We start from the raw sequence: 20,541 nt of genomic DNA, 5'->3' as shown, positions 1-20,541 counted from the left end.
TGTTTGATAAGTGGGCGTTGTAGACATCTCCCTGTGTCAATAAGGATATGAGGAACAAACTAGAGCTTGAGGATCCTTAGATCATGTGCCTAAAGTGAGCATATAATATTAAAAATAGACACACATTTCCTAAGTGATCACACCTTTTTGTCGTTGCTACTCTCAGTTGTTATTTTTTTTATTGGTGAATATTTGAATTATGCAGTTCAGCTTGTGCAAGTTTCCTCAGACTTACCTGACTGTCTGTTGGGAGTCATTAACATGCTGTCAACCAAAATCTGTCTATGAAATTGCCCATATAGGGAGATTTGACCTAAAAGCGAGATTTAACAAGCCAATGGAGCCTGTAAAATACTGGGCTTGAAGATAACAGTGAATATAAGAATATTTCCAAATGAGGCCATAACTAAGGCTAGAAAAAGAAAATCTTCTATGGTGTAAGAGACTTTGTTGCAGTTACACATGATGTATTCACTGACTGAAGTGCTAATTAGAAAAGAGTCAGTCTCATATTTGTTTACTCTTTTTGCATTTTAAATAACTGTAAAGTTAAAAGCTTTGCAAATATGAATCCTGATTTGAGATGATGCTGCTCGGATTCTTTGGCTCCAGGAACATTTTTCATTTGTGTAATAACCATTGCGTGCCTACATTCCCAAAATATGCCAGTAGTTACTCGAGTAGAGTTTTCACATTTTAATCAAAAATATGGGGATGAGGAGAGAGAGAGAGTGGGGAAGTCATGATAAACTTCTAATTGACTTTCAGTGCCAGCCACCGCAATGCAAATCCAGCCACAATTGCATCCCATCTTTCCTGAAGCTTGATTTGAATACTAATTTGCCTGGACATCCATTTTGAATACGTATAAACTCAGCTCAACATTTAGAGCAAGTACACGTGCAGTACAAAGTTGTGATTTTGCATGTCGCAGATTTGTGTGTACTTTTTCTTACTGATGCCGGCGTTTCCATAGCTCCATTTTGTGAATAATGATTTTATATACCACTTGACATACTGTGACCTTGTTTTCAAGCATAAATGAATGGAAACATTGATTACACCTTTCTCAGTTGTGAATCTAAAACCTCTCAGCATAAACCACAACACATCAATGTGTGAAACTCTCTTGTTGCCTGTTTGTATAGTAACTGTCAGCACTACATTTAAGTCCAAGGATATACAGCTAAAGCATTAAATATTGATACTATTATATTCATGAAGCTTTTATTGTTAAATATGCACAAAGAAATCAAACTGATATGACTAAACAATTACTGCAGAAGTTAGACTGACCTTTCAAAATTATAAAAAAAATTAGGTTGTGCATCCATATTTAAACCAGGTGCCCCTTGTATTGTGTAGCTAAATACCATGTTTTGTCTTGTGAACTGAAACAGGAAATTTAGTTCTAGTTTTTAAAATGAGAGGTTGGGCGGGTCTGTTTTTATAGAGGCCTGTGCCTCCATTGAGTTCTCATTTGTTATCTTTGTTATAACATAACACTAGTAGACTTTTTCAAATATCTATCTATCTATCTATCTATCTAGCTATCTATCTATCTATCTAGATGCATAAAACATAAATATAACTTTGTGTTTAATCTCAATCAACATGATATCTGTTAAAGGAACACGCCGACTTTTTGGGACTTTAGCTTATTCACCGTATCCCCCAGAGTTAAATAAGGTCAAATAAGGTCAAATAACAAGGTCACATGAGACACAGCCATCTTCTAACCGTATATACTGGGAACTATATATACGGTTAGAAGATGGCTGAGTCTCATGACTATACAAATCACAACATGTAAACAGGAAAATGTTGGCGTTATTTTGTCACTTATTGGGAGCAGTATGCTAGCTGGAGCCGTTTACCTCCTGTCTTTGTGCTAAGCTAGGCTAGCGGTGGGTGCGTCAGACAGAGTTATGGCACGCACAGAGATGAAAAGGGTATGTATGGACTTATTTAAAGTGCCCTTATTATGCTATTTTAAAGTTTCCTAATGTTGTTTTGGAGTCTCCTACAACAGGTTTACATGCATCAAAGGTCAAAAAACAGTTTAATTTCCTCATAACATCACCACATTTCCAATGATTGAATCAATCTCTCTAAATCCCTCCTTTCAGCGAGCTACTCTGCTCTGATTGGCCAGACAGCTCAGTCTGTTGTGATTGGTTTACCGCGTACAGCGCGATCGAAAACAAAAACGCCCATTGCATTACAATGTCAGCTGTCCTGAGGCTTCCTACACCATAAACTAAAGACAGTAACGAACAATAACGTTGATTTTACCATATCAATGCGAACGCGAGTCCGATGATGAAACACTGGAAGAACTAGTTATTCAACCCGAACCTCCATCGCAAGCACAACTCAAGCAAGACGTTTCTCAGTGATACACTCAGTTTGAGGTACATTATGAGATGTTGCAACTGTAATTCCTCACTATCAGCATGAACAAGTGCATGCCCATCAACAAACCGATTATTTTACTTGTACTCATTTATTTACCAAGTATTTTTGTAATATATTGCGTTGAACACATGGAAACTATATCAATAACAGTGCATGTATGCAATGTATACATTAGCGAGCTCTAGCGTGAATGACTGATGTGAATGACTGGTGTAACATAAACGTTGGTAAAACAAATCTTGCTCCATGATTAATCTTTCCTCAAAGTAGTGAGAATGACAGACAATCTGCATTAATAGACACAGTTTTAGGTAATAGTGGCCCACAAACTGATTACCAGAAGTATTTAAGGAAGACAGTGATAACGTGAGTTAGACAGTTAGCAGCAGACCTACAAAATATAAAACTCAAAACTAAGTATTTTGAACACCCATCGTTCAAGAGCAAGGGGTTTGCGAATCCTGCATTGAACTCTGAGATTTGAGAAGCAGTCGTCAGTGAAATAAAGGGAACACAGCAAAAGTTTAAGATCATACTGTTGTAATATCATGGTAAAGATGAATTTTAACCCCTGATTCTTAACATGCTTGTCCTTGGGCAGTGGAAAAAAGTTGGGCAGTCTTTACCTTCACATTGTAGAGCACAGGGCACACGGGCAATATGCTAATGTTTCGTCTTGACGTCACAACGAAACGGCTTATGACTCATTTGAAAAACAATTCATTTAATTGACTCAGAGTCGACTCTTACTTTTGAAAGACAATAACTTTATATACGGTGCACTTTCAGATTTAAAACTTTGCAAGATGTTTTCATTCACTTAGAGCTATGTTACACACTACATGTATGGTAATTTTCAAAAATCCATAATAGGGGCCCTTTAACTCTGGGAGATACGGTGAATAAGCTAAAGTCCCAAAAAGTCGGCGTGTTCCTTTAAAGAGATCTAGAGATCTAAATACATAAATAATGTTATCACATGAAAGGCATCTAATAAAACTCTTTTTATCTATTTTGTATTGTGCCAAGAAATAAAATAAAAAATGCTACATGTACAAATTATTTATGTATTTTTACTATTTTAACTAAAAAATTACTTTTTATTTAAACCTGCACATTAACCCTCTGGTGCTGTTCGGTCCGAAAATGTTTACGTTTTGTTTGTTCACATTCTTTACTTCATCAGAATGGTTTAAAATTGGGTAAAGGTTTTAGCATTTTCAATGTGAATGCAAAAATAAATTAAAAAATAATAATAAAACAATTATGGAAATGATCCAAAAAGGTTAAATGGTCCTGAAAAAAATCGTCACACTTGTAGTGTTCACGTTCAAAAATGACCTTAAAGGTAGGGTAGACAATTGTGGAGAGACCAGCAATAGCAAGTTAGCTTTGAAAGCATCCCACCCTCCCTTCAGAGTAGAGGTCTGCAAGCCCACAGATCGGGCTCGGGTCGGACTCAGGCTTATTTAGCTTCTCTCCTTTCATTGTGCCCATAATATACGTGCAGAGCACACGTCACATAGTGTGTATGAAATATTGTTATATTTATTATATTATAAATATTATACATCGCCTAAGCAACACAAACGCAATACGCATATAGCCTACGCACGCGTCACTCACGTGCATTAACAGGTGACAGCTGACCATGCAGAGGATCAGGGAGAAGTTGGATTTTTTTATTTTTATTAATATTATTTAACATTAGCCAGTTGGCGAAGAGTTCTTCATTTTCGAACATTGTTTTGAACATTGTTCTTCAGTTACTTAAAAGCAAAGAAATTTAGGCCATTTATTTACTTATTTTTGCGGTTGGATCCCGTAGCGCTATATTCTCTACTGCATGCTTACTGTATGCTTCTCTCTAATGGACAGTCTGTTCAATATTTGTGGGCATGATTGGGCATGATGTTTCAGGCCTATAATAAAAGTTTACCTTTTAGTAGCATGTGATGTGCGTGTGTTTGCGTGTAGCAGAGACAGCGCGCATCAGAGAGCGCGCATCAAAGAGAGAACTTAAAGTGATATTGATGTTGGTCTCGGGTCCGGTCCGGTTCGGGCTGAAAAATTGCAGCCGTTATCGGGCTGGGGCCGGTAGGGCTTGAACACCACGGGCCAGGGCCGGGTTAGGGCTGGAGTTTTTGGCCCGTGCAGGGCTCTCTCTAAAGCCACACCTCCTTCAAAACACATTTTGATTCTGCAAAGCGTCACAAGAGACATTGTTAAATTACCTCATATCTCAAACCACATAACATTACAATAATAATGAACGTAAACAACTTACAGAGCTCTTACTTGTACCACTTGACTGCAGCAGATTCATTTTACCGTTGATAGCGTTGACATAGAAACACAAATCTGAGTCTGAGGACATGAACATCTCCAGGTAGAACGTCGTGTGTTGCCAACTTGCCAACTCTCATAATTAAGGTTATGACATGGTGTGAACGCAGCATAAGCTCATTGTTTTGGTTCAGTAGGAACTATAAAAGGCGGCTGCTGTTTGTTTTTGGCGCTCGGTGGCTGTCTGTCTGCATAGACATACGGAACGCGCTGATGACGTGATGAAATACACATAGACAGGTAGGACACAATGATTGGATGAACATTTTTTGGTTCTGAGACATAGGCCTACACAGAAGATATGTAGGCTAAATGTTTTAAAATTTAGACCACTTCTATTATTGATTGCTTTCAGGATGTGAATAGAGTTTCAACCAGTTTAACAAAAAAGTGTTTATAAAATAAATTGCCTACCCTACCTTTAAGTCTGTGCTTCAAAGCATTCAAGATTTACACAGTTTAAGTTGGAAATTTCATTTTCAGGTCTATATCAAAAAGTGGTTAGCTATAAATGGATCATACTATTCCATAAATATAATTTAGTACCATAAAAACAATATCGATCTAAAATATAGTACATTCATTTAATTGAAATTTCCAAAAAAAAAAAAAAATTGACAGCCACGCGATCGCAGCACTAGGGTTACGCGAACAATAATAACAATAATAGGATAGGCTAGATAATAGCCTATATGAAGCTCTCTGTACAGCAGTCTCATTCATTGTTTTACTTGTGAGCTTTCTCTTTCTGTCAAGTCACTCGCTTGAAGTGTCGAGAGGGTGTTGCGAGTCTCGCTCTCGTCTTCTGTGTTCTTCCACGCAGTGCCCTCCCCTACAGGCGTGTTTTGACTTGACAAAGTTGCGCGTGCTTCCTGGTTTGAAGCACTATGACCTCGTCCTCAGGTACGCCGCAAAACTCCAACAACAACTCACTTCTACTTGTCGGACCTCTGTGCTCTACATTCCCAGTGGCACATCCAACCAGGGATTAAACTTTTGCAGTTGTTTTTCCTTTGCGTGATTCTCAACTCTACCGAGATGCATTTACACTTCAACTGTGGGTGAAGCTCGTGCCTACACCCGCTGTATCAGGAAGCGTCTGTAAGAAAAGTGTCCTGCTTCTAAAGATCAAACTGAAGCATCCACACTGCAGCGCGCTTTAAATAGCAAAGATGTCTGATTCAGCGTCCAGTTTTCTGCATATAGGGGACATTGTCTCGCTGTATGCAGAAGGAACTGTCAATGGTTTTATAAGCACACTGGGGTAAGTGTCTTTCATTGACTTCTCTGTCTTCCTGCCTGCCTTCACCTCAGCCCAAGACTCTGCACCAAACACAGTTGAAATGTTCAGTTGAAATGCAGTAAACCATAGCCATCAATTTGAAATTTCATTTCACACCAATCTATTTGTTTGTTAAATAAAATTGTATTTCTAGTCTTGAGATTGCAAGCTTTGTTCTTTTTCTCTGCTAGTTGGTTGTACTGTGGCTTACTTTTACACTTCGCTTTGATGTGTTTGAGTTTATGGTTTGCAAAGAGAAAGAGCTGCACACAGGTGTGCAGTTAAGTTGCAGATTAAGTTAACAGCCTAGATTGTGAATCATATATATTAAGCACAATTTTAAATTTAAATATACAATGAAGCCTGTTAGTCATGAAAAAAAAAAAAAAAAACCTTGTTTAGTGTTGAACTTTTCAGCCCAAACCATTACTATTGTTTTAATGTCAGGAGGAAATAACACCCCTGTTTTGGATACAAGCCAGATGCAAGAACAAATAGATGAAGCAGATGAAATAGATGGAGCAAATGTTATGCAGGAATGGCTCTCTGAAACCGCATTCAGAGGCGTCCAGGGTTTTTCCTTGGGCTATTTCAGCCATTCTGTTTGATAGGCTCACTGAGTGTCTTATTGAACTGGCCTGGCAACCTAAACATGTTTTAGCCTGTTTCTTAGAAACCCTCAAAGGCTGCTATAGTTAGATGCAGGTTACCCTTGGGATATTGCAAAATATAATGGATATATAATATAATTAGACCCTTAAAGCAACTTTGCAGAGCGTTTTAAACTTTATAATTTAAAATATTTAGCAGCATGTCCTCCACAAGTGTCTAGAAACAAGGGCATTTACACTCCAGGCCAGGAATGAAGCTCTTTCAGAATTTATGACCCATAATTCTTTATGACCACTGATACTGAAGTGCCTCTCAAAGGCTTTTGAAGTATTGTTTTATTGATATGACTCTGTGTGTGTGTGTTTACCTTTCCAGGCTGGTGGATGACCGTTGTGTCGTGGAGCCAGCTAGTGGAGATCTAGACAACCCTCCCAAAAAATTCAGAGGTATTTTATAATTTTTTAATGTACCTCTAGAATAATTATTGCATAGCTCTTTGGAAGTCTTGATTCTGATTGGTCAGTTGCACGTACAATCTTTGATTGATAGCTAGAAGTTTGAGGGGTCTCCCGAGAGACCTTAAAAAGAGTAAGACATGTTACATTTGAGCTAAATATGCTAGCTAACTTGTATCTATAAAACTTAGATTGCAGATTAATAATAATAATGATATATAAAGGAATATTGTAATATTATTGCAGTGTTTTTCTTGTTGCTAGTAGGCCATTTGTTTTGTGCGTGTAATGAGTTGACTATTTTTCAACTCAAATCAATATTTCATTTACATGTTTTATTTTGATACAATTTATAATGTAAAATTTTGAATTAGCTTTTATTTTTATATGTTAAGTTTAATTTAGTTCTATTTCACTTTAATTTATTTGTATTTTAGGTTTAATAATTTTTCTACTTCAATTTACATTTATTAATTTCAGTAAGCTGCCAAAGAAACATTTCAGTCATTGTAGTTTATGAACGTTGCAGTCAGTCATTTTGTGAAATAAACCTCTTTGGTGTGATACAAGCTGTTTAGCAAGCTACTATTTATACTGTATGTTGTACTATCTGGGTCATGATGCAGAGAGATAACCTCTAACAATAAACCCGCCAAACCCTTAAACCATCGTTGGTCTGATCTGCAGGTGATTCAGAAGTTTAGTTGAGATCAAATTAATAAAATCAAAATTATTTTTTCTCTGTTTTCTGTGAAAGTAAAATTTCAGTATTCCTTGTTACTTTCCCAAAATTCTTCCCACAAGAACAGTGTCTACACATAAGAAATTAATCGGCTGATACAAATGTTATTTAATTGTTCTTTTTTTATCTAGATTGCCTCTTTAAGGTTTATCCCATGAACCGATATTCTGCCCAGAAACAGTTCTGGAAGGCTAAACAGGCAAAGCATGAGAAGGATAAGATTGGAGATATGGTGCTGCTTCAGAAACTGCAAGTAAGTGACAAACAACTCTAATGAATTTAGATCATGAAGCAGAACCTGTCTTTGGTTTTTAATTACAGCTGTAAGCAAAGAAGAATCTGATGTATTCAGTAGGTTTGCTTGGATGCTTTACGTATTTTGACATTTGAGCCTTCGAGCTGCTTGCATTTCCTTGTTATTAATTATTTTTTTTTGTATTGTTTTTGCTCGTACCAAAGCATGCAGCTAATTTGGAACAAAAACAGAATGAGGCTGAGAACAAGAAGGTTCACGGGGATGTGGTAAAATACGGCAGCGTCATTCAGGTAGGAACTCACATTTGGTCAAAATTATACCTGTTAATTATCAGTCAATGTGTTTGTAAAAATTGTAAATGTGTGAAAGTATGTTTTTCTCCATACATGGATACATTTCTTCAGGACATCATTACCCCGTTTAATTATTTTGGTAAAACTTTCAAAACCAGGAGTTAAGCTCTATCAAACAGCACTCTGGTCCAGATTGTCAGACCTAAGCTTAAAACCATTTAAGCCCTTTTATAGAGGAGTAGAATGTCAGAATTGTGCAATTATGTGCCATAAACCTTGTTTCTAGAAACAAAAGATTAGGAGTTATCCTAGTTACCCAAAGTAATCATGCATTTCATTCAAGTTGCAAGGCGCACCACCAACTATGGACTCTAAAAAGAGTTATGTGACTTTGTAACTAAAACCCCCCCCAAAGGTTCAAGTCCACATGCTTATGTGAAATGATGCATTTTACAGTGGAAAATAAGTACATCTGGATTTATATGTATGTATTGGGAATTGACTGGATCTTGAAAAGTGGTGGTCCGGATAAGAATGGGTCAGTGTATTTGTCTGGACATGGTGCTGTATGTATACAAGAGGAGTTGGGTTGGTAACGTCAGCCGAAAATTAAAGTCGTTTTGATGAAAGATTTGTTTCTTCGGAATAACATGCATCAATGAATTTTGCACAGTGTGTGTATTAATTAACATAAAGGTCACTTTCGATTTTATGTTGACTTTTAAAGGCAGAAAAAGTAAAACTAACATTACCATAACCGAGTTTGTTAATGGAGTCACAACTATACCCACACATCTTTATCTGAGTCAGAAAAGGCAAAAATAAATGTGTTTCCTCCCTGTTAGTGACGTCAGTTACAGATAATGTGCCAACAGTTATGCCGCACTATAGGAAACAGGCCCTTTTCCTGATACTATAGGGTATCCTGAAATAAAAAGAGCTTCCCCATACCCTGTGATTCCTGTGGGTTACAGCTTCTGCTTAGAAATCCAGCCAACACTCCTGTTTGCATAATTGTTTGGCTTGTTGTTGGCACAATGAGTCTTGAGTGACTTGCGTTTATAAAAAGTTTTAAGACACAAATGTTCAGTTCATTATTCGGTTTATTAATTATATTATGGCATGATAACATTTTTTCCAAGTAATATATTGTATTAGTGACAACTTGTGTAGCTCTCGCAATCCTGAACTGTCCATTTTGTATTAAATAAAAAGAGTATACAGAATAGAAATGTTTATTCTAATAAATGTCTATGTGTTTTCAGCTCCTACACATGAAGAGTAACAAGTATTTGACGGTGAATAAGCGTCTCCCAGCGTTGCTGGAGAAGAACGCTATGCGTGTCACTCTTGATGGGACGGGGAATGAGGGCTCCTGGCTTTTTATTCAGCCTTTCTGGAAACTCAGAGCTAATGGAGACAATGTAATTAACACATACATATACAATCTACTCAACAGTCACACAATATTAACAAGCTATACGGGTGAATCTCATGAAACTTGTCAAGAACATGTCTGGGTCATATTTTACCCCAAAATCTCATTAAAAAACCAAGACATTTGCATAAAGTTGAAGACTGTTTTTAGATCCATTAATATTTTCTTCAGGAAAAGGAATGGCTCAAAATCCCTCTGGCCACTGTGATGGACTTGTATATGTAATTCCCAAGACCAATTGATGCTGTATTGGCAGCAAAAGGAGGCCCTACACCATAATAATACTGATTATCAAATGAAAATCTTAGAGAGTAGTGAGACTCAAAATAAATAAGCTGGATGATTTTTAATCTGAATTTGAAGGGAATATGTACCTAATTGTCATGAAAATATCACAAATTCAATGCAAAAAAATCTAAATGATCTTTTCAAACAAGCTCCACTTTCTTTATGCAAAATATTTTGTTGTTTTTTATTTTGTTTTTTTGGGTGCAATATAACCATGACACACTATACACAAACACCTTTGTTCTTTAAAGGCATTTGCATTTACCTGCAAACCTAATTACACATCATAGTCTATACAAATATTGACACACATACTCCATGCACATAGCCCATATACAAGCTCACAAAGTTAGGTAAACGCATGCAAATGATCCTCTTACACATTTAAACAGGTTTACCGGGCTAATCCGCGTTTAAATGTTTGTAGATTGCTTCCCCCTTGTGTAAACTGATAGAGATGTACATATTTGCTTTTCAGATATCTGTGGCCATGACAGTCATATTAAGTCCCTCACTGAATTGTTTGTACTCCATTTCAGGTGGTAGTTGGAGATAAGGTGATCATGAATCCTGTAAATGCTGGACAGCCTCTCCATGCCAGTAGTTATGAGCTTCCTGATCACCCAGGATGCAAAGAGGTGGGCATGTTCAAGAAAACGTGATCAGTTTGCCTTTCTTTGTCAACATGACTGTGAAGTAGACAGAGGGATTGTGGGTGATTGTAAGCAGTCCAGATGATTATTAGAAACATTTACTTGTGGTTTAACTTGAGACATGCTGTTGCAGCCATCTCCAACATGTATTTGTTGTCTGAGATTAGTGATGGTTCTGGAAAGTAAAGTAAGAAAAATGAATAAGCTGAAATGAGTGCTGTGTGCCATTGTCTTTTTATAATGTAAGACTGCCACCTACAGATCAACTCAGTGAACAGCAACACCAGCTGGAAGATCAATCTGTTTATGATGTTCAGTGACCACAAAGATGAAGTCCTTAAGGGAGTAAGTGCAACGGACACATACAAACCTGTGCTGTAGTTAATCCATGCTGTTATTTTGCTGCTTTTAAAATAAATGCTTTAGCATGTTCACACATGTGGGACCTTCAACTTTTGCATACATCGTAGCCACATTTTTATCAAGTTTTATGCTATATATCCAAAGCCAAGCCAGTTATGTTGACATTTCATAATAAAAGTCACGGATGACTGTTCTGTTCATGCATAGGGAGATGTGGTGAGACTCTTCCACGCAGAACAGGAGAAGTTTCTGACCTGTGATGAGTACAAGGCAAAACTCCATGTGTTCCTGCGCACAACTCTGCGTCAGTCTGCTACTTCAGCCACCAGCTCCAATGCATTATGGGAGGTGGAGGTAAGAGTAATCTCATTTATTAATTTAGTAGCTTTTCAGCACTTAATGGTAGGATTTAGATTTGGAAGTGTGTAGGGGTGGATACTCAGAAGAGCCTATATATATATATATATATATATATATATATATATATATTAGGGCTGTCAAAATTGCTCAAAAATGACGTTCGAATATTCCCTCTAAAAACACACGAATATTCGAACTATTCGAACATCTGGTTGCGCATTTTGTCAATGACGCGCATTACGTCAATAACAGGGCAAATTAATACAAAGAGACATAACTACTTGTATATGTAGTAAATTTAAGTTTAAACATATTTGACAATGTATTACCAACACAAAACCAAGTAAATAAACTAATGGCCAAGACCGCAGACCTCACTCTCGCTCACTCGCAGGCTCTCTCTCTCTCTCTCTCTCTCTCTCTCTCTCTCTCTCTCTCTCTCTCTCTCTCTCTCTCTCTCTCTCTCTCTCTCTCTCTCTCGCCCTCGCGCTCACGCTCTCTCTGCGCATAACGGTTTAAATTAACAACAACAATAGGCACATGTTGAGTGCTGATCAAGAGTTTTGTGCAAGCAATTTAAGGTCGCGACTCTTGTCCCAAATATAGCAGGCTTTATTCAGTGATTGAAACAAATTTATTAACATTAATTGAAGTTTTACAGTATAGAACCGACATTGAACGCTCCGAGCGAGCTGTGCTGTGGTAAACATGGAACTTTTCTGTTTAACGTTAAATAAAATGAGGCACACAATTCCGAGAAATGTGACAAAGAAATTTACCCTGAGGTTCATAAAAAATAAAGTGCTATTAAAAAAGAAAAAGGCTACTTACATTCTTGGTGCTTGTATTAAAAAAAGGAAAAACTGACTGCAATTTATTCCATTGTCTTTTTAGTGCACTGTCAATTTTCAGCAGTGACGCTGTGCTAGACAGTGCGACTCGTGTGACCTGTCCCTCAGGCAGCGCGCGCGCTCCCACTCGCAAAGCAGACAGCCGCGCCTCTGCTTCCGCGGGCGTGTTTTTCCATATTCGAAATTCACATTCGAATATTAATTTTCACGTTCGAATTCCTGTTTTTTAAAACTATTCGAATATATATTCGAATTTAGAATATTCGTTGACAGCCCTAATATATATATATATATATGCATACATACATATATATATATATATGCATACATACATGCATACGTACATACATATATACATACATACAAACAAACAAATGTATTTGTGTTATATTTAGTAATGTATTCAAAATAGATTCAAGTTAATATAATAGAAATTTCTTATACTTTTATGTATATATCATATAGCATGCAATGTGTTGCAATATGTTACGTGTAGACGTTGCAAAGTATTATGTATTACGTTGCAATATGCAATATGTTACGTAAGTCTGTTGTCTCAATCTTTTATATAATATGAAGGATTAATTATTTAAAAAAATTTTTTAAATGTATTTATTGTGAGGTGGAAAGGTGCTTTCATAATGACATAATGATGATTGTTTGCTTGTTTGTTGTAGGTGGTTCACCATGATCCATGTCGTGGAGGAGCAGGACACTGGAACAGCCTCTACCGATTCAAACACTTGGCCACAGGAAATTATCTTGCTGCTGAGGTAAAACCCTTCACATTTATAGAAATATGATATATGGTTTAAAAATATTAAAATTATTTATTTATTTGATTTATTTGTGTTGCAGGAGAACCCAGGCTACAAAGAAAACATTAACGATATAGAGGTTGGTAAATGGCATTTTCTGTATGACTTGTTGCTATATGGCATGATAACAACTGATGGAAAAAGCTTTCTGGTAAAACTTTAATCAGGAGTTGTTAAAAAATGAGTGTGTCACTGGTACTTTGTCCATAGGTGGACAGTAGCCGTATCAAGAGAAGCCTTGGAGAAAGGATAAAATACAAGCTCGTAGCAGTGCCTCATGGGAATGACATAGCCTCTCTGTTTGAGCTGGACCCCACCACACTGCAGAAGACTGATTCATTTGTGCCAAGGTATTTAATTATATGCTTTACTTTCTCTCTCTATTTGTCTTGTCGCATTCTGTGGGTAGAAGGACTTCTCTTGATTTACCCCCTAAATATTCATCTTCTCGACTGCCAACAGAAATTCTTATGTTCGATTCCGTCATCTGTGCACAAACACTTGGATCCATAGCACCAACATTCCCATTGATATCGATGAGGAGAGGCCCATTCGATTAATGGTGAAAAACTGTCTCAGTACCTACAGTACAAACTATTTGACCATAACTACTTCATGTCAAGAATTCTGTATATATTAATATCTGAAACATTTAATTCTGACTTCCTTCATTAACTCAATTTTAAAACAGGTAGAATTAAAACATAAATCATTTGTTTTACTACAGCTTTCATTTTTATTCATTTACTAATTTAATTTACTAATTAAGTTTTTTTTACTCTGCATTTGCTAACTATGCTATATCACACAATTTTTATTATTTTATTTATTTAATTACACTACAGTTTAAAAGTTTGTTGTCAGTTAATTTTTTTTAAATGAATATATTTAAAAATGTAATTTATACATTTGAGACTTCAAAGGTCAATTTTCAGCAGCCATTACTCCAGTCTTCAGTGTCACATGATCCTTCAGAAATCATTCTAATATGCTGATTTGGTGCTCAAGTAAAATTTCTTCTTATTTTTATTGTAGAAAACATTTGTGCTGCTTAATATTTTTTGAAAACCATGTTACATTTTTCACAGGATTCTTAAATGAATGGAAATTTCAAAAGAACAGCACTTATTTGCAATAGAAAACTTGTGTAGGATTATACATTTGGTTACTGTCTGAATGCAAGGATGCATATATATACTGTATGTCCTTTCCTCCTGCTAGCTGGGCACCTGCCCCACTAAAGAGGACAAAGAAGCCTTTGCCATCGTCTCTGTGCCAGTCATGGAGATTAGAGATCTAGACTTTGCGAATGATGCCAGCCTCATGTTGAGCACCGTAGTCGACAAGTTCAACTCTGGTTTTCCCAGTCCTAATGACAGAAGGTAGAGTTGACATGACACATACTGTAAGCTCCAAACCAGAGTCTCAGCCTGAGATTTTATGCTTTGTTCTGGATCCTTGCTGTGGATTTACTTTTTTAAACACTTGTAAAGTAAACCTGTTGTCAGAGATTTGTGTGTCCTCTGTGCACAGGTATGCCATTAAATTGCTGGAGGATGTGGTTTTCTTTGTCGTCGATCAGTCTAATAATGGCCAGCCTGCCCTGGAGGTGATGATGAACAAGGCCAACCGAGAGAGACAGAAACTTATGAGAGAGCAGAACATTCTTAAACAGGTCTGCTTTTCAACTATTTGAAATATATGGCGTGACTGCCTACAGTTGAAATGTCTTGTTTAGTAAATTATCTTATGCTCATACTCCTATTTTTCTGCTTAGATATTTGGGATCATTAAAGCACCATTTAAACAGAGGGGCACCGAGCCTCCTCTGCTGACATTAGAGGAGTTGTCTGACCAGAAATACGCCCCCTATCAGTACATGCTCAGACTGTGCTACAGGGTGCTGCGTCACTCACAGGAAGACTATCGTAAGAATCAGGTACTCCAGTTCATACTAGCAAAGGGGTTGTAACACATATTACAAAACGCAGTGATGTTGAATGTTTACATGGTTAAATGGCATTCAGACTTTCTGTCACACTAGAAAAAGCCACTAGACAGCATAAAAAGATGGGCCATTCTTCGTTTTATGAGCCATTTTTCTCTTGTGCCTTATAGGAGCACATAGCCAAGCAGTTTGGAATGATGCAGTCACAGATTGGCTATGATATTTTGGCTGAGGACACCATCACAGCCCTGCTACACAACAACCGCAAACTGCTGGAAAAACACATCACTAAAACCGAGGTGGAGACCTTTGTCAGTCTGGTCCGTAAGAACAGGGAGCCCAGGTTAGTGTTTCCATCACCAACCTTCTTTGTAAGCAACTACTGATTGATGACACTGATTAAACACAGATTGCCACGAAAATTCACCTTCTTTAAAACACCCCATTCAGGCACAATGAGGTAATAGGGAAAGGATTGAAGAGAGAGGATAAAAATGTCCATGAGAAATGAAATTATGACTTTTTTATTGGTATTTACCAAGGCAGTACATAATGGTACATTCAATGAATAGTAAAAATTACAGATCGACTCAAATTAAACCTTTTGACAGCCCTCCACTCAAAATTCCAAAATAGCATAAAACCAGTTTCCCACACCCTACATTCAAGGGGGAAAGGGAAATCAAACAAACAAACAAATACATGGATACAAATACAATCCCTCTCCCCAATATGTATCTTTCCTCTTTCCATTAGGTACAAAAAAACTTTAATTAACAATGTATGATGTTACACTTTTAAAGTGCCCCTATTATGCTTTTTCAAAATATTACCTTTCATGCAGTATATAGCTGTTTGTGAATGTAAAAGATCAAAGCCCACGACAAATTAAGTTTTCTCCTAAAATAAAAAATTATTCTGAGTTGTCAGTAATACCAGTTTTACTTTGTGTTACATACCTATGTACCAATGTAACAGATTTGCCAGGCTATGGCCTTCATTGGCTGCCTGCAAACAACGTCTACTTTGATCCGCCCTCAAACACTTTAGTTGTAGCTGAGGCCTAGACGAGTTTGGTTCGTGTTGTTGAAATGTCGAGAAGAGACAGTTTTCTGTGCCGCGAATCCACTTACAGAAAAAAACTACGCTATCGTTACTGTTTGCACTTTGTACATAAGCGCTGAGGAAGCCTCTGGAGCTGAAATTCAAATTTGGTAATACTCTTGTTTCCAACATGCACTGTAAGCAGTAGACCAATCACAGACTGGGCCGTCTGACCAATCAAAGCAGTTTAGACTGGCGGAAACCTTTAATGCTTTTAATGCAATCTATTGTAGGAGACCTCCAAAACAAAAATAGGAACCTTTAACCCTTTATTTACCCTAGGCATTTTTAGAGTTGTTTTTTTCTGAGTGACATACACAAAAGTAAAGACTCATAAGTCCAATATATTGCAAGGAGAGTGAAAAGGTAGGTATCTTTTGATAGAAAACATTTTAGGAAATTTTTAGGGTAAAATAATTAATTACATTTGGACATTCTCATGATGAGAAACTGCTGATAAAAGACAAAACAAAATTATTTATTATAATTTTACATATCTTTCTTATTTGACATGCAATAACTCAGGAAGGAAATAAGGTAGGAGGACAATTCTTTTTTGGTAAAGTTCCCCTACATGTGAACTGCATCTGGATTAAATTTTGTGGTGATAGCATGAATGTAATCAAAATGAATTATGTTGATTTTGGACTCATTTTAATCCCGATAATCTGCTGTAAATAATGACGTGCATTTTCCAAGATAGGAGCATGTTTCATAAAGTTATGAGCGAAAACGTGACATAAAAGCCGCATCTGTATATTATTTAGATATGGGTCTTGCTGGGTTCCAAGTACAAAAACTAAAAATGTTAGATGCTATTTTGCCTGATTCCATTCTGTGGTTGCTTAGTAATTTGATTACAAATATTTGGGGGGTGGGGGGGAGCACTTTGGGTTTAAGGGGTTAAAATAGCATAATTGCGAGCACATGGATGACAAGATCTGTTTGTCTGTAAATGCTTGTTACATGTTGTTTGTTTTGGTTTCCAGGTTTCTGGACTATCTGTCAGACTTGTGTGTGTCCAATAATGTAGCGATTCCAGTTACTCAAGAGCTGATCTGTAAATGCGTGCTGGATGCCAAGAACCAGGATATTCTCATGAAAACCGAGTAAGTCTACAAAAAACCACAATGTGTGTCTGTCTTGGGTTATGTGCTTGTGTGAATACTTTTTGTATGTGTTTGTGAAGGCGTCGAGCCGCTAAGGACACACAGCATACCTCTGAGTACATGGAAGAATTTGGAGAGGAGGATGAAGTTTGGCTGATTTGGTCTGAGAAGGAAAATGAGATCCATGAGAAGAGCATTCGACAGCTTGCCCAAGAGGCCCGCCAAGGGAATTTGCATGACGAAAATGTGCTGACATATTACAGGTACTTGAGAAGGGAAATAACTACTGCTGTCAATAAAACATATTAAAACATTTTTTAACTGATTGTACTATATATAAAAATTGACAGCCGTGGAAATAACAGAAAAAGATTTTTAATTATAACAACATTGCTGGACAATTATTGTAAAAACTGTATCTTCTGCTTACATCCATACAAATTGTTTTAATGTTTTTTTTTTTTTTTTTTTTTGCCCCAGGTATCAGCTCAAACTATTTGCACGAATGTGTTTCGATCGTCAGTATCTGGCCATAGATGAGATCTCAAAGCAGCTGGATGTGGAGCTGATTTCCCTCTGTATGATGGATGAGGCTCTTCCCTTTGACCTACGGGCGTCTTTCTGTAGACTCATGCTACATGCACATGTCGACCGTGACCCTCAGGAGCTTGTGACACCCATCAAGTTTGCTCGCTTGTGGGCCGAGATCCCCACCTCTATCAGCATCAAAGAGTGTGTTCACATACTCACACAATCACATTATATATGACTTGCTATTGTGTATTTTTTAAAGCATACTTTTAGTCTCTTATGCTTACCAAGATTGCATTCATTTGATCAAAATGACTGTAAATACAGTAATATTGTGAAATATTATTACATTTTAAAAGAACTGTTTTGTATTTTAATGTAATGTAATTTATTCCTGTGATGGTGATTTTTCAGCATCATTACTCCAGTCTTCAGTGTCAAATAATCCTTCAGAAATCTTTCTAATATGCTGATTTGGTGCTTAAGAAACATTTCTTATTATTATCTTATTATTCGTATTATTCGAAAACAGTAGTCCTGCTTAATATTTTAGTGGAAACTGTGATACATTTTTTTTCAGGAATTTTAAATGAATAGAAAGTTCAAAAGAACAGCATTTATTTGAAATGGAAATCTTTTGTAACAATGTTAGTCTTTATTGTCACTCTTTTGATCAATTTAATGCATCCTTGCGGAATAAAATGATCAATTTCTTTTAAACTTTTGAACGGTACGGTATGCAAAGAAGACATTTTTTGTATTGCATTATTCATTATTTAAACAATGAAAGGTGTAATCATGGTGTTTGCTGTTTTATGTTATAGTTATGACTCTCACCTGGACTACTCACGAGACAATAAAAAGAACAAGTTTGCCAATACAATGGCTTTTATGGAAGAGTACCTCAACAATGTTCTCATTGATGACCTGCCTTTTGCCAATGAGGAGAAAAACAAGCTAACATATGAGGTACAGTTGCATATTGTTATTAAAATGAATTGTCAAGATGACACAAGTGGTGCTCACCTCACTGCAAAGCAAAATGACATCCAGCCCCCCCTCTCTGGATGTAATGGGTGGAGCTGGTTTAGGGATTGGGTTATGGGTAGGTTTATGGTGTGGCTGGACCTTCAAGCTCCACCCATTACGTCCAGAGAGGGGAAGCTGGATGTCAAGCACCTTGCAGATGATAAACTGTCTGTGAAACATGTATATGTTACATATTTGACACTAATATTTCCAGATCACATTCAAATATTTGCTTTATTTACATTGTTTGTAGGTGGTGAGCTTGGCAAGACATCTCATCTACTTTGGGTTCTACAGTTTTTTTGAGCTCCTTAGGTTAACTCGTACTCTTCTGGGAATCATAGACTGCACTCCAAGTAATGCTACGATCAACCCACTGTTTAGTGATGATGGCAGTGGTTAGTATTCAAGAACAAGAAAACAATTCAATATCTTGTGTGGTTCAGATGAACACTAGGCTAAAATGGTCACTTTATTTTTTATTTTTAATGTAGAAAATAAATAAAATAATATATATTTTTCATTATTTTACAAAAAAATTACTAAAATAATGATTATTAGCTGAAGTGCATTGTTATTGAAGTTATATAATTTGTCTCCTAAAGTTTAATTTTAGGCTCCATATTCTTTTTTTTTTTTCTTTTTTTTTTGAGTGAATAAATTGATTATTTGTGTTGTATTCATAATGACAGAATTAAACTTGCTAAAATTCCAGTGTCAAAACTCATAAATCATTCTTCTTAGGTAAGAACGTCAGGCGCTCTATTCATGGCATGGGTCAGATGATGTCCACCATGGTGCTAAACAGGAAGCCGTCCCTTTTCTCGGGCCCTGGTCGCCCTGGTGCTCTAGACAGCCAGGCTGGCAGTAAAGATAGCATTGACACACAGGACATAACTGTCATGGACACCAAACTAAAGATCCTGGAGATATTACAGGTAGATACTGTCGAAGAAGGTGGCAACAGCTTTGTGCTGTCAGTGCTGGCAAGATCTAAAACTTCTGGTTTTGTGCAGTTTATCCTCAGCGTGCGCCTGGACTATCGGCTTTCCTTTCTACTCTCCGTCTTCAAGAAGGAGTTTGTGGATGTCTATCCAATGGGTGATGCGGATGCAACACATCATACAGAGCATGAGGGTAACTGATGTTTAGACAAATATACCAAATTAAACTGTTGGATCAATGTCAGAACCTACCTGCTAATCAAATAACATAAATATAATCAATTAACAATCTATGAAATAACATTATAATCAAATAACAACATAGCAACATTTCTTCCATTCTTCTGTGAACTAATCCCTCTATTCTATTTTTCACTGTTGTGTTTGTCTCAGAGCTTCGTTCTGGTGAGAGTGGCAATGTTTCATAATTTCTTGATTCTTAAAATGAATTCCTTAAAGATGAAGTGTGGAATTCTCCTGTCACTTAATATGCAAGACATTTATTAGTTTGTATTTTGGAAAAATTATTTGACATTTGTAGTTCCATTTGTTAGTGCTAGTGGCGCAGAAATAACACACTTCACCTTTAATGGATGACCATTTTAAATCGTATTAAATTTAGATTAGTAGTAGTCATACTTGAATTTGCTTTCTAATTGTGCATTCTAATTATTATTATTTTTTTTTTTAATAATTTAAAA

The 20,541-nt window shown here is 36.7% G+C and overlaps 1 protein-coding gene across 2 annotated transcripts in view; it reads left to right on the top strand.

Annotated features, from left to right (window-relative positions):
• The first annotated feature begins 5,604 nt into the window (after positions 1-5,604).
• itpr3 (inositol 1,4,5-trisphosphate receptor, type 3) overlaps positions 5,605-20,541 on the top strand; it is a 32,746-nt gene continuing 17,809 nt past the window's right edge. For both annotated transcript variants that reach the window (XM_084138503.1, XM_084138502.1), the window contains exons 1-23: positions 5,605-6,028; positions 7,034-7,104; positions 7,987-8,108; positions 8,315-8,401; positions 9,670-9,828; positions 10,670-10,768; positions 11,045-11,128; positions 11,354-11,500; positions 13,035-13,130; positions 13,216-13,254; positions 13,386-13,525; positions 13,638-13,737; positions 14,397-14,557; positions 14,709-14,850; positions 14,953-15,114; positions 15,294-15,466; positions 17,217-17,336; positions 17,417-17,599; positions 17,817-18,068; positions 18,692-18,836; positions 19,150-19,294; positions 19,641-19,834; positions 19,913-20,033. In XM_084138503.1, the coding sequence (XP_083994629.1) occupies positions 5,937-6,028; positions 7,034-7,104; positions 7,987-8,108; positions 8,315-8,401; positions 9,670-9,828; positions 10,670-10,768; positions 11,045-11,128; positions 11,354-11,500; positions 13,035-13,130; positions 13,216-13,254; positions 13,386-13,525; positions 13,638-13,737; positions 14,397-14,557; positions 14,709-14,850; positions 14,953-15,114; positions 15,294-15,466; positions 17,217-17,336; positions 17,417-17,599; positions 17,817-18,068; positions 18,692-18,836; positions 19,150-19,294; positions 19,641-19,834; positions 19,913-20,033 (3,034 nt within the window). In that variant the 5' untranslated portion in view covers positions 5,605-5,936. The remainder of the gene's footprint in view (positions 6,029-7,033; positions 7,105-7,986; positions 8,109-8,314; positions 8,402-9,669; positions 9,829-10,669; positions 10,769-11,044; positions 11,129-11,353; positions 11,501-13,034; positions 13,131-13,215; positions 13,255-13,385; positions 13,526-13,637; positions 13,738-14,396; positions 14,558-14,708; positions 14,851-14,952; positions 15,115-15,293; positions 15,467-17,216; positions 17,337-17,416; positions 17,600-17,816; positions 18,069-18,691; positions 18,837-19,149; positions 19,295-19,640; positions 19,835-19,912; positions 20,034-20,541) is intronic.

Source organism: Abramis brama (assembly GCF_963993115.1).
Source record: "Abramis brama genome assembly, chromosome: 16".
Taxonomy (NCBI): Eukaryota; Metazoa; Chordata; class Actinopteri; order Cypriniformes; family Leuciscidae; genus Abramis; species Abramis brama.
This window is presented reverse-complemented; position numbering and strand designations above follow the sequence as displayed.